Here is a 16,790-nt window from a genome sequence, read left to right as displayed (position 1 = left end):
AGGGAAGCGCGAAGGCGGTGTCGGTTCGGCGGTTCGTTCGTTCGTTATACAGTCATCAATTGATTACAACCGCGATTCGTTCGTCGTCGCGCGTGCACGTAGTCGTACAACTCTTTCTCGTCACAAATTAATTCTTTTTGGTACATGCATGATCGATCGATCGATCGACGTCTTCCGCCGTCGTGTCGTCCGTCCGTCCGTCGATCAGTTCGCGGCGCTCGTCTTCACCGGCGCGCGCTTCACCCCGCTCGACACCGGCACCACGCCGTGCCCGAGGCCAGGAGGCGCCACGACGTCGATCGACTCGCCCACGGCGCTCATGAGCCGCCGCCGCTGCGCCTCGATGGCGAGGACGCTCCCCGCGCTCGTCCCCGGGGATCCCTCCGGGGACTCCCCGCCCGCGATCGCGTCGTGCGAAATCTCGAGTAAATCGCCCATGTGCAGCTCGATCGCGGGCTCCGCGCCGCGAGGGACGGTCTCTCTGTTGACCGAGACGGACGAGACCGTCTGGAACTCGCTCAGTCGCCCGTCGTCGACGCCGAGGGCGAGCACCGCGTCGGACAGCGCGGCGCCGCGCGGCACCTCCAACACGCGCATCGCGCCGTCGACGACGGCGACGACGAAGATCGGCGCCGGCGTCGCGGGCTCCGCGTCGACGCCGCTCGATTCGTATTCCCGATCCGCGCGGGAGGAGTGGGATCGATCCGCGGGGGAGGAATGCGAATGCGAATCGTCGCACGAGCCGCAGAGCGCGCTGTCCGCGGAGACGAGCGCGCCGCCGCGACCGCGCGAGGATCCAAACGCGACGACGCCCTCGTCGTTTTCGCACGTCGACGCGTGCGCGGGAAACGCGCACGGGCACGCGGACGGAACCATCGCCGGAATGCCGGAATGCGAATCGCCGCCGCCACTGGAAGGGGAATGCGAATCGACGCGACACTTGTCGTCCGCGAGCTGCCCCTGCCACGACAGCATGAACCGCGCCCACGCGATCTGCTCATCCACCGCGCGCAGCGTGCTCGACGCGCCGCCGCCGCCGGCGTTCAATCTCGTTCCATCTTCCAACCCGCCCGCCGCGTGTTCCGGCTCCTTGTACCGCCAGTGCGCGGCGAGGCCGTACTCCGCGGCGTCGTGCATCTCCCGCGTGCGGATCTGAATCTCAAACGCGCGTCCCGACGCGTCGCGGACCACCGTGTGCAAGCTCCGGTACCCGTTCTTCTTCGGCGAAGCGACGTAATCCTTCGTCTTGCCCTCCACCGCGGTCCACCCCTCTCGCGCGTGCACCGCCGCGAGCGCGGCGTAGCACGACGCCTCGCCGCCGTCGACGATGATCCTCAGCGCGCGGACGTCGTGGACGTCGTGGATCGACCCCAGCCCCTTCGCGCGCATCTTGCGAAACGCCGAGTAGAGCGATTTCGGGCGGCCGCAGACGTCCGACGCGTCGTCGACGCCGGCGGCGCGCAGCGCCGCCGAGACGTCGCCCACCGCGCGCGTGATCGCCTCTCGCTGTTCGCCGTCGCGGAGCTCGAGCGACAGCGCCGCGTGCTCGGCGGGGTGAAGCAGCGCGAAGCACGCGTCCTCGAGGCGCGCCTTGAGCGTCCATATCCCGAGCCGAGACGCGAGCGGGACGAAGACGTCGAGCGTCTCGTCCGCCAGCCGCGTCGCGCGGTCGCGTTCGCCGCCGAGCGCGTCGACGCCGCCGCCGTCGGCCGCGGCGGTCAACGACGTCAGCGTCGCGAGCCTGTCCGCGAGTTTCACGATGACGACCCTCGCGTCCGTGGCCGCGATGAGCATCGCGCGGAGCTGCATGCGCTCCTCCGCGTCGAGCTCGCGCGCCGACGCGCGACGCATCCGCGACACGAGCGCGAGCCTCGAAGCGCCCTTCACCATGTCGATAACCGCGGGGCGGCCCGTGAGCGCTACCGCGAGCTCTTCCGCGATGACCGGCGTGCGGTCGAGGACGTTGCAGAGCAGCGCGGCCGCGACCGCGCTGGAGTCCATCCCGAGGTGGGCGATGATGGACGCGCACTCGACGCAGCGCTTCAGAAACGGCGCTTCAGAACCGTCGACGTCGTCGACGTCGCCGCGGTGCGCCCTCGCGGCGACTCGAAACGCGCTCACGACGCCGGGGAGACCGAACGCGGCGTGTCTCGCCTGCGCGTCGCGGAGTATGGCCGCTTCGACGTCGTTTAGCGCCTCGAGCGGCGGCGTCCCGGTCAGGAGCCCGCTCCCGACGCGCGACGACTTGGTCGGGGAGCCGGACGCGTCCAGCGACCGCCGCGCGGACGTGGGCAGCGGCGGCTTCGTCTTCGTCGGCGACACGATCGACGACCGCGCGTCCTCAAGCTCGATCTGCAGCGCGCTCAGCCCCGCGGAGAGACCTCCCGCGTCGACGACGCTCGCACCCGGGGTAGTAGCATCGGAACCCCGGTCTCGGAACCCCGCGTTGTTCGTCCCAGTTCGCGAACTCGGCTCCAGATGAAACCCCGTCACGGTTCCCCCCGCGGCTGGCGCCACCGGCTTCACGAACACCGCGCGCCCGCGCTCCACGGACGACCGCCGCAGCGACGACCCGCCCGAGTTCGAGAGCGACGAGAACGACTTCCGCGGCCCGCTGCCGGAGAGCGACCCGTTCAGCTGCGTATTTAACGCGGCGCCGTCGCCCGAAGGCGACGACGACAACGCGTGATGCAGCGGCGAGACGCGCGTCGCGGGCGACGCCGACGCCGACGACGCCGTCGCGTTCGTCGTCGCGGGCGACGCGGCGCGGACGGGGATGCCGACGGAGACGCTCGGGGAGGTTCCGAGCATCATGATGATGAACGCGCGAGGCGGTCGGGGGCGCCGCTCTTCACGCGGCGCCGCGAGCGGTGCTTCTTCCGAGCGAGCCCGGCGGCGACCTGATGAGATGAAATGAAAAGGAGACGAAGCGATGCGATCGTCAGTTGAGGTTCGGACGCGCGAGAAAACGAAAACGAGCGGTCGCCGTGAGACGACGGCCCGCGGACGACGCCGCGCGCGCGCGATCGGAGACCGCGGACGCGCGCGAGACGCGAACGCGGCGACGCGCGCGCCGTCGGAGGACGCGATCGCGCGCGCGATCGCGCGACCGCGTCGTCGCGCGCGCCGACGGCGCCGGTCGCCGCGCGCTTCTACCCGTTGCCAAATTTGACAGGGTGTCCGAAAAGCAGGTTTCGCGCGTAAATTCCGCGCGCTTTCCGCCGCGGCGGAACGCGACGACGGCGGCGTCGACGTCGGGTTCGGCCGCGCGGCGCGATCGTCGCGTCGCGCGGGGCGGACAGACGAAGATCGCGGCGCGCGCGAGAGCGTCGGACGTCGCGAACGCGCGCGCGCGCGCGCGAGTTCGCGACCGCCGGCGCGGGGGCCCGCGAGATCTCTCTGTTTCCCCTAAACCGCGCGGTGAGTCGGCGCGGAAACGACGACGCGCGAGCGTTTGAGACGCACCGTGTCCGCGGGCGAGCGCGCGACGTCGCGCGCGAGAGCGCGTAGAGTTCGGTTCGAGCGCGACGCGTCCGCGTGAGGCGTCGACCGGCGTGCGTGCGCGTTCCGAGCGCGCGCGCGTGTGCGGTCGCGGCCTGCGCAGATTTTGACTTCACGCAAGTTTCCCGCGCGACCTTTCGCGAGCTGACGAGGCATATCTGAGGGCCGGGAACGCTCGGCGGGTTTCGTATGGGCTCTTAGTCAGAAAATAGTCGCGCGGGTACGCGTACACGGCACCTGTCTGAGATTCGTCGCCTGCACTGCCTCGAGATTTTTCGACCGAAAACCGAACCGTCGATTTCGAATGTTGAAAGCGATAACGGGGTCAAAGAGACTGATTTTTTCGCGATGAAAAATTGAGTTTCACCGATGCTCGAACCGATGATTCGCGCCCGCCGCGAACTCCCGCCGCGTCGAGTCCTGGTCGAGTCCTGCCGAACGAAGTCTGCTAAGCAAAGTCGGCGGCGGCGTCGTCGCATTCGTCGTTAGAGGGACGGCGCGCTAACGGGGTCGTCTCGTCTCGTCTCGTCTCGTCATGGCGTCCACCAACGGCGTGCCCCCCCACGGCGCCTCCTCCTCCTCCGCCGCCGCCGCCGCTTCCTCCTCCACCTCAAGCGCGGTGTCGCGCTTCCTCGACGAGGTGCTCCTCGCGTCGTCCACCGCGGAAGGACCCGTGCACGCGTGGGATCTCAAGACGGGGATGCAACTTCGCGCGTACAAGCACACCGCGTGCGGGCGCGGCGGGCTGACGCTCGTGGGCGACGACTACCTCGTCGCCGCGCACGTCGCGAAGTGCGCGCTCGATGTCTGGACGCTGGACCGAGAGAGCTCGACGCACAGATTCTTCGTCGGCGAAGCGATCGGCGTCGTCGCCGCGTCGCCGTGCGGCGCGCTCTTCGCCGCGGGCGGCGTCGACGGCGGCGTCTTCCTGTGGGAAACGAGCACCGGGCGGCTCCTGCGTTCGTGGCCCGCGCACTTTAAAGCCGTGAGCGCGATCGCGTTCGCGTGCGACGGCGGCGTCCTCGTCACCGGCGGCGAGGACACGGTCGTGACGACGTGGTCAGTCTCCGCCGCGCTCGACCCGGCGAGAGGCGCCGACGAGGCGCCGGCGTCGACGCACTCGTGGGCGGAGCACGCGCTGCCGGTCACCGGGCTCGCGATCGCGCGCGGCGCCGGGAGCGGCGCCGCGTCGCTCGTGGTGTCTTGCTCCGCGGACCGCACGTGCAGGGTGTGGACGCTGGGGGGGGGGCATCTGCTGCGGACGATGCGTCTGCCGTGCGCGTTGACGTCGGTAGCGATCGATCGTTGCGAGGCGACCGTCTACGCCGGCGGCGCGGACGGGCGGATCTTTGAGATTCCGTTGCACGCGAGCGCGGCGATCGCGGAGAGCCTGGGGGCGGACGACGCGAGCGGCGGCGGCGCGGCGGCGGTGTTGGAAGGGCACGGCCGCGCGGTGACGAGTTTAGGCGCGTTCTCCTCACACTCGTCCCCGTACGACCGCGTCGGCGTGGTGAACGCCGTTCCTTAAGGACTTTTCCACCCGGCGTTTCTCTCCGCCCGCCCCTCCTCGGTTTCAATCCTGACACACCTCGACGCCTTTCAACTCCGCTTCTGACACCTTTGAAATCCACCCCGCCGTTCGCTTATATGGACCCTCGACCCTCAGCGTGCTCCGCGGATAACGAGCGACTCGTCAGCGCGAGCGAAGACGCGACCGCGCGCGTGTGGGACGTCGCGTCGAGGCAGACGACGCACGTGCTTCGGCACCCGAAGAACGTGCCGATGTCGTGCGCGGTGTTGGCGAGGCGGGAGCGCGTCGCGGGCGACGGCGCGGGCGGCGGCGGCGGCGGCGGCGGCGGGGGAGAGAAGAGGAAACTCGCGCCGTTGGCGCCGTTTAGCCGGTTCGCGTCCGGCGGCGGCGGCGGCGGCGCGGGCGGGAAGTTGAAGCCGTGGGAGGGCGCGCCGATCGCGCTGCGAGGCGTCGGCGGCGACGTGGGCGGCGTCGGCGTGGGGGCGAGCTCCGGGGTCGTCGTGAGTTGGGGCAGGGGCGGGGGCGGGGATGGAGAGAAGAAAAAACGCGGGAGGGATGACGCGGCGGCGGAGGAGGAAAACGAAGACGGAGACGAAGACGCGGGACCAGACCTGAGACGGCGCCTCGCCGACGCGGAGAAGGTCGCCTCCGCCGCGAGAGAGGAAACGAAGGCGTGGAAGGCGAAGCACGCGGAGCTGCGCGCGTTCGTCGCGGACGAGCTCGTGAACCGAGAGACGAGCAAGTAGTCGAGCGCGTCGCGTCGTACGATGTCAATCATAGCCCGGCGATGACCTCACGTTCTCGTCGTCGTGTTCCCATCCCGTCGCAGCCTTCGGCGGCGTTCTGTTCTGACCGCGCGTATGTAGTCTACTACGTTCGAGTAGTCTTCTTCAGTTCTCCTTCCCCTCGCGCAGCGGCGTCTCGACGACGTGCGCCCCCCCCCTGACGCCCTCCCCCCCGCGCGGGGTCAGCCCGCCCCTCGTCTTCCCCTCGCCGCGGTAATCAGGCTGGCACGCGCGCGCCGCGAGCTCGATCCTCCGCGCCGCGCGATAAAACGCCCTAGCGCCGTCGCCGTGCGGATGCGCCTCGCACCGCTCCAGCGCGTGGACCGCGATCAACGACACGAGCTCGATCGGGTCCACGCCGTTATTGTTCAGGGTCCCGCTCTCGCCCAACCGAAGCGTCTCCAACCCGCGGTCTCTCATGTGCGCGAGGTTCACCACGGCTCGCGCCGTCGCGTCGCGCCTTGCCTTCGCGACTTGCTTCATCTGCGACGACGACGCCGAGCGCAGCACGCGCTCGATGCACGCGTTGACGGTGCCGGACATGACGGAGGCTTCGATCCGTCGCTTCGCGATCTCGGCCGCCTCCGCGGCGGCCGCCCGCGCCGCCTCCATTCGCATCTCGTCGCGGAGTTCCGCGCGAATTTCCGCTCGGAGTTTCGCCCTCGCGTCGTCTCTCGCCGCCGTCGCCGCGTCCAGCCGCTCGCGCGACGCGCTGAGTTCGCCCTCGAGCCGCTTCGCGCGATTGCGCTGCTTCTTCGCGTCGCGTCGGTCCTTCGCCGCGCGCACCGCGAGGACCCCCGCCCGCGCGGCCCATCGCCACCGTAGCCTCGCGATCGACCCGCGATCTGTTCCCGTCGCCTCGGTCGCCTCGCCGAGCGCGACGGTCAGGCACTCCACGTCCTCGGCGAGCGCGTTGACCTCCGCGTCGCACATCTTCGCCTGCGCTCGGAGCTCGTCCGCGAGCGCGTTCTGGATCTTCTCCGACTCTCGCCGCGTCGCGACGACGGCGGCGGCTTCGCGCCAGCGACCGAGCGCGCTCGCGAGCGCGACGGCGGCGGCTTTCGAGTCCGGCGGCGGGCGCGCGGGCGCCGACGCGTTAGATGGCGATCTCTCCGGCGGCGCGTCGTCGTCGTCGTCGTCGTCGTCGTCGTCTGTCGGTCTGCGGCGAAGCGGCGGGTGCGGCCCGCGCGACGTCAACGCTCGAATCGCCGCGCGCGCTTCCTCCCCGGTCGGGGTCTCGTTCCCTCCTCCTACCCCCACGCCCACGCCGCCGACGCCGTTCGAGGCGGACGTCGACGCGACGTTCACCCCGCGCGCGCCGTGGCCTCGGTTCGAGAAGAAGTCCACGAGCGGCGCGACGACGCCGACCGGGTCCGGGGCTTTTTTCTTCTTCATCGCGGACGCCGTCGCGAGGTTCACGAGGGCGGTCGTCGGCGACACCGACGCGCTGATCCTGTACCCGGGCGACGATTTCTTCTTCATCGCCGCCGCCATCGCGACAGTCGCCTTAGAAGACGACGACGACGACGACGACGACGCCGCGTCCTTCTCCGCGCGGTACGCGTTGTACTCGCGGTAGATGCGATCCGCGGGCGAGTCCTCGAGCGCGCCCGCGCCGCGGCGGCGACGGGCCGCGCCGCCGCCCCCCGCGCCGTCCGTGATGCCCGGCGTGTCGTACGCCGCGACGTCGTCCTTTGTCGTCGTCGTCTGCGGCGGCGGCGTCGCGGACGCGGACGCGCCGTTCCGCAGCTTGGCCGCCGCGCGCGCGGCCGCGGTCGCGAGCGACCCCGCGGCTCCCGGTTTCGTCGTCTCGGTATCGCGACGACGCGGCGCGGACGCCGACGTCGGCGTGAGGGGCAACGCGGAAACGGACGGCGAGCGAGATCTGACGCCCGCCGCGGACGCGCGGCGCTGCGCGTTCGCGATGTCGGTCAACGCGCGGCGCGCGGCGGCTCCGTTTGGCGATCTCGAAGGCGTCGCGGCGGCCTTGGCGCTCGCGACCGCGCCTGCGCGTCGACGAGGAGGATGGACGCGCGCGTCAGGCGACGGAAAACGTTTTCACGACATGAAAGAGAAGGTGCCGAGCCGGCGGGCGCGCGGACGAGATCCGGCGTCGCCGCGACGACGCGGAGGGGAGCGACGACGACGCGCGGACGCACCCGCGTTTTCGATGTCGACGAGAGAGGTCGCGCCGACGTCGAGCGCGGACGCGAGGCGCGCCGCGAGGTCGCGCGTCTCGTCCGTCTTCGTCGTCGTCGTCGTCGTCTCGCGGCGCGTCACAGCTGTCGTCGTCGTCGCGACGAAAGTTCCGGGGGAATGAATGGCGATGTCGTCCGCGACCGAGCGCGCGCCGCGCGGGCGCCGCGGCGTCGAGTCCGCGACCCCGGGGCGGCGCATGCAGCACTGCAGACCGGACGAGGCGTGCGACGCGGTCCCGCCCGGCATCGTGCGCGGGCGCGGGGAGCAGTGACTCGCGCGGAGCGTCTCGGAGTTACTTCCCCTGCCTGGCCCGAAAAAAATGCATTTTTCGAAGCGCGTTCAGATATTTTTGCAGTCCTTTTTTTGAAGCCACGACGACGACCCACCCGCGCGGCACTCTCCCGCCGCCGCCACACGTCGCGCGGACGCGACGATGCCGAAGATCAAGCTCCCGCGGAAGATCCGCGACCTCGAGAAGGAGGCGAACGCCGGGTCTGGAGATGCGGCGTGGGATCTTTACGTGCACTACCGCAACGGGACCGGCGGCGTGGAGAAAAACGACGAGCTCGAACGTCACTGGCTCGAGAGGGGCGCGGAGCTGGGGGACCTTGACGCGCAGGAAATCTTCGGCCTCTCGCATGCGCAGGCTGGCGACTACGGACCCGCGCGCGAGTGGTTCCTGAAGGCTGCGGCGCAGGGCGCCACCCTCGCCGAGTACAACCTCGGGCTGTTCTACGACTACGGCCTCGGCGTGGAGGAAAACAAGTCGACGGCGGCGGAGTTCTTCTTGAAAGCCGCGAAGAAGGGGCATGATCGTGCTCAATGCGAATTCGGGTACATACTCTACTCCGAGCGGAACGATTATGAAGGTGCCATGAAGTGGTATCAGAAAGCCGCGGCTCAAGGCTACGCGCAAGCAGAGTATAACATCGGGATTCTGTACTTCTACGGCGTAGGCGTGGAGCGAGACGAAGCGAAGGCGCGGGAGTGGTTCGAGAGAGCTGCGGCACGCGGGCTCGAACTTGCGCAGGAGCGATTGCCAGGATGGGACACATCAACCACACCTTATCCAGAGACGTCATCGATGGATGTGGTTTCTTCATTCTACATACGCACGGAGAAGCGTTTGGTCGTTAAAGCAGCAGCGGGCGACGCGCAAGCCATCAGCTCTCTCAAGCAATTCCGAGAAGTGAAAAGAAACTCTCTCCTCTATGTTCTGGAACTCTCCGGGTTGAATCTGAGCGACGACGTCGTGGAGCACTTCATATCTGGACCTCTTGCCGATCACGATGCTCGTGATCCCTACCACCATATCGGCCTCTGCTTTCTCCACGGGAGGTGTGGACTAGAGAAGAACCTTCGGATGGCGAAGGATACGTTCAAAGCCTCTGTGATCGAGTTCCCGGACAACCCGGCTGTCGAGGAGGAGCTCGTGAAGCTTCGCGCGTGCGTCACGTGTGGCAAGACCGACGTTCGTTGGGGATGCAAGCTGTGCCGCGGCGTGCGGTACTGCGACAAGCGGTGCCAGCAGCGCGACTGGAACCGCGGCGATCCGCCGCACAAAGAGACGTGCGCGCGCGTCGTGCACATGTTTCCTCCCGGGTTTTTCGCGGCTCTTCGCGAAAAAGTTGCGAAGAAAAACGAAGAAGCGTCTGCCTGATCTACGACGAGAGACGCGCGTGTAACGAATAAACGAACGAAGAACGAACGCACTTCTACGACGCCGCTTCGATTCGCTTAACTTACTACCCTCACCGCTCTCACGGCCTCCCCCCGCCCGCGGGGCTCAGCAGCCCGTTCAAATACCCCCACGTCTGCAACAAGTACGGCCCCACGCTCGGGTCTCGGAACAGCGAGTACAAAAACGAGCTCGACGCCGCCGCCGCGCCGATCGCCCCCGCGGCCCCGGAGACGACCGCGTCGTTGTTCACCCTGCGATCGATCGCGTCCACCGCGTTCGACGCCTCGATCGCGGTCTTCTCGTAGTACAGCGTCCCGGGCGCCGCGGACGAGTCGACGGACGCGTCGCCGGCGTAGTACGGCGAAACCCGCAGCGGATCGGGCGCCGGCGGCGATTCGAATTTTACGACCACCGTCCCGATCGCGTCCACGTTCTTCGCCCCCGCGGCGGCGGCCGCCGCCGCCTCCGCCTCCGCGTTCGCCCGCGCGACCGCGGCGGCGACGTCCGCGAGCGTCGCATCGTCGCCGTTCTCGACCGCGTCGATGAGCGTCAGCGTCGCCTCCTCCGCCATCGCCGTCGTGACGTTCGCCGCGGTCGCGTTCACCCCGGTCAGCGACCCGAACGCGGCGGCGAGCGCGAGCGCCTGCGCTTCGTCGATCCCCTGCGCGCGGACGAGGTACCACGGCATCGGCGGTGGCGCTGGAGGCGGCGACGGAGGCGGCGACGGCGGCGGCGGCGGCGAGGGAGGCGACGGCGGCGGCGACGGCGGCGACGGCGGCGACGGCGTCAGCGCGGCCCAGGCGGAGACGTACCACGGCGGCGCCGGCGGCGGCGGCGACGCGAACGGCCGCTCGAGGTCGTCGTCTTCGTCCAGCAAGATGATCCCGGGAGCGTTCGGCGCGCGCGGCGCGTCCGAGTCGCGCGGTGGCGGCGGCGGCGGCGCGTTCGACGACCCCGACGCCGGCACCGGTCGCACCGGCGGCGGCGGCGGCGGCGGCGATTCCTCCCCGTCCACGAATTCGAAGTCCGGCCAGTTCGGGTTTCGAATCGGGTCGAACACCACCGGCGGCCCCGGCGGGTTCAGCGCCGCCCACTCGAGCATCCACCACGGCGGCGGCGGCGGCGGTGAAGGCGGGGGAGGCGATGGAGGAGGAGGGGGAGGAGAAGGAGGAGGAGGTAGAGGAGGTGGAGGTGGAGGAGGAGGAGGAGGCGGCGGCGGCGACGGCGGCGGCGGCGCTGGCCGCGGCGGCTGCCCCGGGGGAGGAGGCGAAGGCGCCGTCGGCGGCGGCCTTCCCGGCTCGCTCGGCGCCCGCGGCGGCGACCGTTCCGGCTCGCTCGGCGCCCGCGGCGGCGGCGACTTCTCCTCGACGACCACAGGCGACGGCGGCGTCCCCGGCGTCGCCGGAGCCGCCGGCGCGCCTGGTCGCGGCGGAAGCCCCGGCCGATCGGGCGCCGGAGGCGGCATCGCCGGCGCGTCCGGCGGAGGTGATCGCGGCGCACGCGGCGGCGAAAGCGGCGGCGGCGGCGAGATCGTAATAGAATTCGGCGCGCTCGTCCCCGGCGGCGGCGGCGGCCCTGGAGGCCCCGGCGGCGGATTTCTTTCTCCGAGCAGCCCCAACTCCCGCGCCAGCTCCGTCGCCGCGGGCGTCAGCTTCACTTTCATCGCGTCGTAGCACGCCTCCATGAGCAACCGGCTCATGAGCGCCGCGCAGATGCGGCTCCGAATCATTTTTTCGCAGTCCAACGACGCGTGCAGGGCGTCGAGTTCGACGCACTGCGGCGACGCGCCGGGCACGAGGTAACTCACCGGCGGCGGCGGCGGCGGCGGCGGATTCGGGGTCGGCGGCGACGTCGTCTCCCCCTGCGCCGACGCTTCTTCAGACGGCGGCGGCGGCGGCGCTGATGTTGCTTCTTCTTCTTCTTCTTCGTGTTCATCGTACGGCGGCGACGCCGGCGCATCTGGCGTCGGAGGCGTCTCAGGGCGCGGAGGTTGCGCGGGAGACGGCGTCCGCGGCGCGCCCGGAGCGGTCGGCGGCGCGCGCGACGCGACCGGCGGCGTCGCCGGCGCTTCGGGCGTCGACGGCGCGCCCGGCGACGGCATCGCCGCGACGCTCGCCGGAGACGGCGGGACGCCGCGTTCCGAGGTCGACGAGACCGGCACCGGCGGCGGCGACGGCGTGGTCGGCGCGGGAGGAGACCCCGGCGACTCTGGCGAATCCGGCGGCGGCGCGGTCGGCGCGGTCGGCGCGTTCGGCGGCGGCGGTCGCGCGAACATCGACGCCCACCATCCCGATATGCCTTCCGTCGCGTTCGCTGCCGCGGGCGAGCCGTCCAACCCGTGAGGCGGCGGCGGCGGCGGCGGCGGCGGCGGCGGGCGCGGTTCCGGTTGAAGCGCCGGAAAGGGAGGAGATCGATCATCCGCCGCGGTATCCCGCGGCTCGACGGGTCGCGGCGCCGGACGTGGCGGCACAGCCGGCGTCGGCGGCACAGCCGGCGTCGGCGGTGCGCTCGGCGACGTGATCATCGCGACCGGCCGCGGCGATGGACCATCTGGCGCCGCGAACCCCCGCGGCGGCGGCTGAGCGGCCGGCGCATCGGGAACGCCCGGCGGTCCGAGCGGCGGCCGCGCGCCCGGGGGCGGCGGCGCCGCCGGCGCCGCGGGCGACTCCGGCGCGCCCGGCTCCGGCGGGAGATCCGGTCCCGGCGGCAGAGTCGGCACCTGAGGCGCCGCGCTCGGCGCAGGGATGATACTCGTCGCATCCGGCGCCGGAGACGACGGCACGGGAGGCGACTCCGGCGCACGAGGCGACTCCAGCGCACGAGGCGGCGGCGGCGGCGGCGGGCGCGCGAACAGAGACGCCCACCACCCTGACAACGCGTTCGCCGAGTCCGTCGCGTCTTCCGCCACCGGCGCGCCGTCCAGCCCGTGCGGCGGCGGAGGCGGAGGTTCTTCACGTCGCGGCGGCGGTGCCGCCGGAGAAGGAGGAGGTCGAAGATCGGCCGCGCCCGCGGTATCCGGCGCAAGAGGAGAAGGTCGCAGAGGTGTTCCAGGCGGCTGCGGCGGGAAAGACTGCTGCTGCTGCTGCTGCGGTGGCGGCGGCGACGCTCGCGGCGGCGACGCCGGAGGTTCGCTCGGCGCGTCCGGCGACCGCGGCGACCCGTCCGGCGGAGTATATTCCACCGGTAAGGGGAACGCGATCGGCGGCGGCGACGGAGACGGCGGCGGCGGTGCGCCAGGCCCAGTCCTGGCGGGCTGTCCGGGCGTCGGCGGAGCGTTCGGCGGCGGCGGCGGCGGCTGCGGCATTGGCGGCGGCGGCGACCGAATGAAATACGAACCCAACCCATCCAAGATGCGCGCGGCGGCGCTCGTCGTCGCCGGCGGCCGATCCAGCGCGTGCGGCGGCGGCGGCACTCCGGGCGTTCCAGGTGGAGGAGGTCGCCACGGCGAGCGCGGAGGAGCCGGAGGCGGCGCGGGCGGCGGCGGCGGCGGCGTCGGCGATTTTAACACCGCCTCCGGAACCTCGACGATCGGCGCTCGAGGCTGCGCGGGCGACGACGGCACAGCCGGCACCGGCGGCACAGCCGGCGGCGTGTTCAGCGGCGGCGGCGTCGCCACCGGCCGCGGCGGGACGTCTGGCGTCGATGCCCACACCGGCGAAGCGGGAGCGCCCGGCGGTCTCGGTGGCCGAGGGAGCGGCGGCGTCGCGGGCGATCCCGCCGGCGGCGTCTCCGGCGACGACGGCGCGACGACTGGTTCCGGCGGCACGCTCGGCACACGAGGCGCGCCGGGCGAAGGCGTCGTCTCGGCCGACGCCGGCGCTGGCGGCTGCGGCGGCTGCGGCTGCGGCGGCTGCGGCTGCGGCTGCGGCGGCGGCGGCGCGGGAGGCGAATCCGGCGCCGACGGCTGCGGCTGCGGCGGCGGCGGCGTCGCGGGCGATCCCGCCGGCGCCGTCGTCGGCTCCGCGGGCATCGGCGGTGGCGGCGACGGCGTCAGGAACGCTGCGAGACCGGCGTAGATGCGATCGCGCGCGTCCACGCTCCCCGGCGCTCGTTCCAACGCGTGCGGCGGCGGCGGCGGCGGCGGCGGCGGCGGCGGCGAGGCTTCCGTCTGCGCGCGCGCCATATCCACGCTCGGCGCGTCCGGCTGCCGCGGCGTGGGAGGCGCGCCGGGCGCGCCGGGGGCGTCTGGGAACGAAGGCGACGAAGACTTCCGCGGCGGCGGCGGCGCCGACGGCGTGTCGTCCGTTCGAGGCTGCGGCGGCGCGACAGGCGGCGGCTGCTGCTGCTGCGGCGGCGGCGGCGGCGAACTCGGAAGCTCCACCGGCGTTTCCGTCGCCTCCGACGGCGGCGGCCGCGCCTCCGCCCTCGGCGCCGGCGGCGTCGCCGGGCGCTCCGGCGCGCTCGGACGCGGCGGCGGCGCGTGCGGCGGCCGACGCGGCGGCGGCGGCGGCGGCGGCGGTGGCGACGGCGCGAACAGCGGATCGAGCCCGAGCCGTATGCGCTCGAGCGCGTCGAACCGCGCCCCTCGCGGCGCGTCCAGCGCGTGCGGCGGCGGCGACGGCGCCGGCGGCTCGCGCGGCGCCGGGGGCGGAGGCGGCGGCGGCGACGGCGAGAAGAGCGGCGCGAGCCCGCGATCGATGCGCGCGCGCGTCCACGCGGTCGACGGCGCGCGGTCGAGCGCGTGCGGCGGCGGCGGCGGCGACGACGGCGGCGACGGCGACGCGCTCGCGACGCGCGACGCCGCCGCGAGCGACGCCGCCGCGAGCAACAGCAACGGCAGCGCGCGCGTCGCCGCGCCGCCGCCGCGCCGCCCCACGTCCGTCGCCGTCGCCGTCGCCGCCGCGCGCGTTCGCATCGTCGCTCGCGGCGTCGGTCGTCGCGGCGTCCGCCGGTGTCGCCGCGTCCGCGGGGCGCGCGGCCGAGGCGCACGAGGACGCGAGCCTCGTCGCGGACACAGCGCGGAGTGACGCCGGTGCGACGCTCGCGAGCGCAACGCGGTCTCGTTTCGGAGCGCGCGTTCGGAAATCCCACCGGAAACGAGCGCGCGAGGAAACGAGAGACGGCGGCGTCCTTCCGTCGGTCGCGCGCGGCGCGGGGGCGCACTGTCGTCGCGCGCGCGCAGACTCGCACGCACGCGCGCATGCAACGCCCGACGCACCTCACGCCCGCGCCGCTCCTCCCCGTCGCCGAGGGCGGCATCGGCTGGGGGCCGTTCGGCGGCGCCGTGCCGAGACGCGCGAGCGGCGACCCTCGCGCGGCCGCCAGGGCGTCCTCGCACGACGTCATCGTCTTCACCGCGTGCGTCGCGCTCGTCCTCTTCCTCGTCCTCGGCGTCGCCGTCGGCGGCGCGCCGCGCGACGTCGACGTCTCCTCCGCGTCGGCGCCGCGCGAGTATCGCGCCGGCGGGGGTCGGAAGCTGACGCAGTTCCTCGCGCCGGTGTGGTACGCGCTCCCGGGGCTGCGCGACTCGCTGTACAACCTGGTGAGGCGGAAGCGCGCGCTCGGTCGTCGTTTGGTTTTTCCCCTCTCCGAGCTTCTTTTTTTCCCCGTCGCGCGCCGTAGACTCTTCACGTACGACAGTATCACACGCACTATCTCTTCGACGACCGTACCCCGAGGGCGAGGCGTGGACGGACTTCACGATGACACCGTACGAGTACCAGCTCGCGGAAGACCTGAACGCGCTCGCCGCGGAGGAGGCTGCGAACGAGCGCGAGATGGCGGAGCTGCGAGCCGCCGTCGCCGACGCGGCGAGCGCCGGCGGCGGCGGCTACGAGTACGACACGTACTCCCCCGGGGACGACGTCGACGTCGCGCCAGCCGCGGCGATGGCTCCCTCGGCCGAAGAGGTAGAAGAGAAGGAGTAAAAAGGCGCGGCGACGACGTGCTGTGCTGTATATAAAAGAATACCTCCTCCGTCTGTTTCAACAACATCAGTCTAAAGCGTGCCTAAAGCGTTCGTTCCGTCATCTCGGGCGTCGCGCGACGACGACGCCCTCGCGCCTCTTCTCTCATCGATCACGCCTTCTCGACCGCGAGTTTGAACGTCCCCGTGACCTCCGGGTGAAGCTTGACCGTTACCTCGTACGTCCCGACCTCGCTGATGTCCGGCACGCTGACCGCCTTCTTATCCAGCGTCTTCGACGTCTGCAACTCGACCGCCTCGACGACATCCGCCGCCGTCACCGAGCCGAAAATCTTGCCGTCCTCGCCGACGGTCTTCTTCACCTTGAAGGTCCCGATGGTGCTCAGCGCCGTCGCGATCGCCTTCGCGCCCGCCTGCTCCGCGGTCTTCGCGGCCACCTCCGCGGCCGCGTTCGCCTCGACCTCCGCCAGGATCTCCGCGGTCGCCTGCTTCGCCTTGCCCATCGGCTCGAGGTGGTTCCGGAAGAATCCGAGCGACACTTCCACGAGGTCGCCAGCCTTGCCCAGGTTGGGTTCGTCTTTGACGAGCACCACGTTCGCCTTCTTCGCGACTTTCTTGTTCGCCTGGACGACGAGGGAGACGCGGCCGCCCGCGCGGGGGACGGCGGCGGCGGCTGCCTTCGCGGCGGTGCGCTGCGAGAGGAGGAGCGGAGAAGGGGGATCGACGACGACGACGTCAGAGGGGCGCGCGGTGGACGAGCTAAGATTGCGCGAGCGAGCGAGCGGCCGAGACGGCGCGGGAGGAATCGAGACGCGACGCGACGCGCGCGGCGGCGCTGGAGGCGGCGGGGGAGGCGCGCGCCGCGCGCGCGTCGTGAAGACGCGCGCGCGGTCGCCGGCCCGCCGCGACGACCCCGCCGCGCCGCGCGCGACGCATTTCGACGTCAGACGCCACAAACCCTACATCCCTGAAAAAAAGAGAGGCGCGAGGCGCGACGATGGCCGCGGCGGGAGGGGGACGCCGCGGTCCGAGGAGACGCACCGTGGGCGCGGCCTTGAGGCCGGTGAACGTGGCGAAGCCCGCGTTGGCGATGGTCGTCATGGTGGGAGCGTCTACGGGTGCTGCGCGCGTCGCGTAGTGGCTCTCTCGCCAGCGGATAACGCCGTCATTCGCCACGGAGACCTCGGCGCGCCACGCGCCAGGGGCGGTCGGTCGGACATTTGCTTT

General features: G+C 71.8%; 7 protein-coding genes across 7 annotated transcripts; 3 read left to right on the top strand and 4 right to left on the bottom strand.

The window, feature by feature from the left end:
- Positions 1-40: 40 nt before the first annotated feature.
- On the bottom strand, positions 41-3,657 carry MICPUCDRAFT_59822 (uncharacterized protein; the record flags this gene model as incomplete). Its single annotated transcript, XM_003060197.1, has 3 exons — positions 41-2,900; positions 3,372-3,399; positions 3,466-3,657. 3 exons carry the CDS (start codon positions 3,655-3,657, stop codon positions 205-207), a joined length of 2,916 nt encoding a protein of 971 aa, XP_003060243.1. The 3' UTR covers positions 41-204.
- A 484-nt stretch (positions 3,658-4,141) lies between these two features.
- On the top strand, positions 4,142-5,313 carry MICPUCDRAFT_3549 (uncharacterized protein; the record flags this gene model as incomplete). The annotated part of the gene is made up of 2 exons (XM_003060488.1): positions 4,142-4,961; positions 5,168-5,313. Coding segments are annotated over 2 exons (966 nt in total), but the record flags the coding sequence as incomplete, so codon positions are not given.
- A 609-nt stretch (positions 5,314-5,922) lies between these two features.
- MICPUCDRAFT_59819 (uncharacterized protein) lies at positions 5,923-8,262 on the bottom strand (the record flags this gene model as incomplete). Its single annotated transcript, XM_003060196.1, has 2 exons — positions 5,923-7,823; positions 7,977-8,262. The coding sequence occupies 2 exons, from the start codon at positions 8,260-8,262 to the stop codon at positions 5,923-5,925; spliced, it is 2,187 nt and encodes a 728-aa protein (XP_003060242.1).
- Positions 8,263-8,449: 187 nt separating this feature from the next.
- On the top strand, positions 8,450-9,676 carry MICPUCDRAFT_59818 (uncharacterized protein; the record flags this gene model as incomplete). Its single annotated transcript, XM_003060487.1, has 1 exon — positions 8,450-9,676. The coding sequence occupies one exon, from the start codon at positions 8,450-8,452 to the stop codon at positions 9,674-9,676; it is 1,227 nt and encodes a 408-aa protein (XP_003060533.1).
- Positions 9,677-9,776: 100 nt separating this feature from the next.
- Positions 9,777-14,552, bottom strand: MICPUCDRAFT_59817 (uncharacterized protein; the record flags this gene model as incomplete). The annotated part of the gene is made up of 1 exon (XM_003060195.1): positions 9,777-14,552. One exon carries the CDS (start codon positions 14,550-14,552, stop codon positions 9,777-9,779), a length of 4,776 nt encoding a protein of 1,591 aa, XP_003060241.1.
- Positions 14,553-14,837: 285 nt separating this feature from the next.
- MICPUCDRAFT_59816 (uncharacterized protein) lies at positions 14,838-15,564 on the top strand (the record flags this gene model as incomplete). Its single annotated transcript, XM_003060486.1, has 2 exons — positions 14,838-15,201; positions 15,278-15,564. 2 exons carry the CDS (start codon positions 14,838-14,840, stop codon positions 15,562-15,564), a joined length of 651 nt encoding a protein of 216 aa, XP_003060532.1.
- A 151-nt stretch (positions 15,565-15,715) lies between these two features.
- On the bottom strand, positions 15,716-16,664 carry MICPUCDRAFT_59815 (uncharacterized protein; the record flags this gene model as incomplete). Its single annotated transcript, XM_003060194.1, has 2 exons — positions 15,716-16,255; positions 16,605-16,664. 2 exons carry the CDS (start codon positions 16,662-16,664, stop codon positions 15,716-15,718), a joined length of 600 nt encoding a protein of 199 aa, XP_003060240.1.
- Between the last annotated feature and the right edge of the window lie 126 nt (positions 16,665-16,790).

This window comes from Micromonas pusilla (assembly GCF_000151265.4).
Source record: "Micromonas pusilla CCMP1545 genomic scaffold MICPUCscaffold_8, whole genome shotgun sequence".
In the NCBI taxonomy this organism is placed as follows: domain Eukaryota; kingdom Viridiplantae; phylum Chlorophyta; class Mamiellophyceae; order Mamiellales; family Mamiellaceae; genus Micromonas; species Micromonas pusilla.
This window is presented reverse-complemented; position numbering and strand designations above follow the sequence as displayed.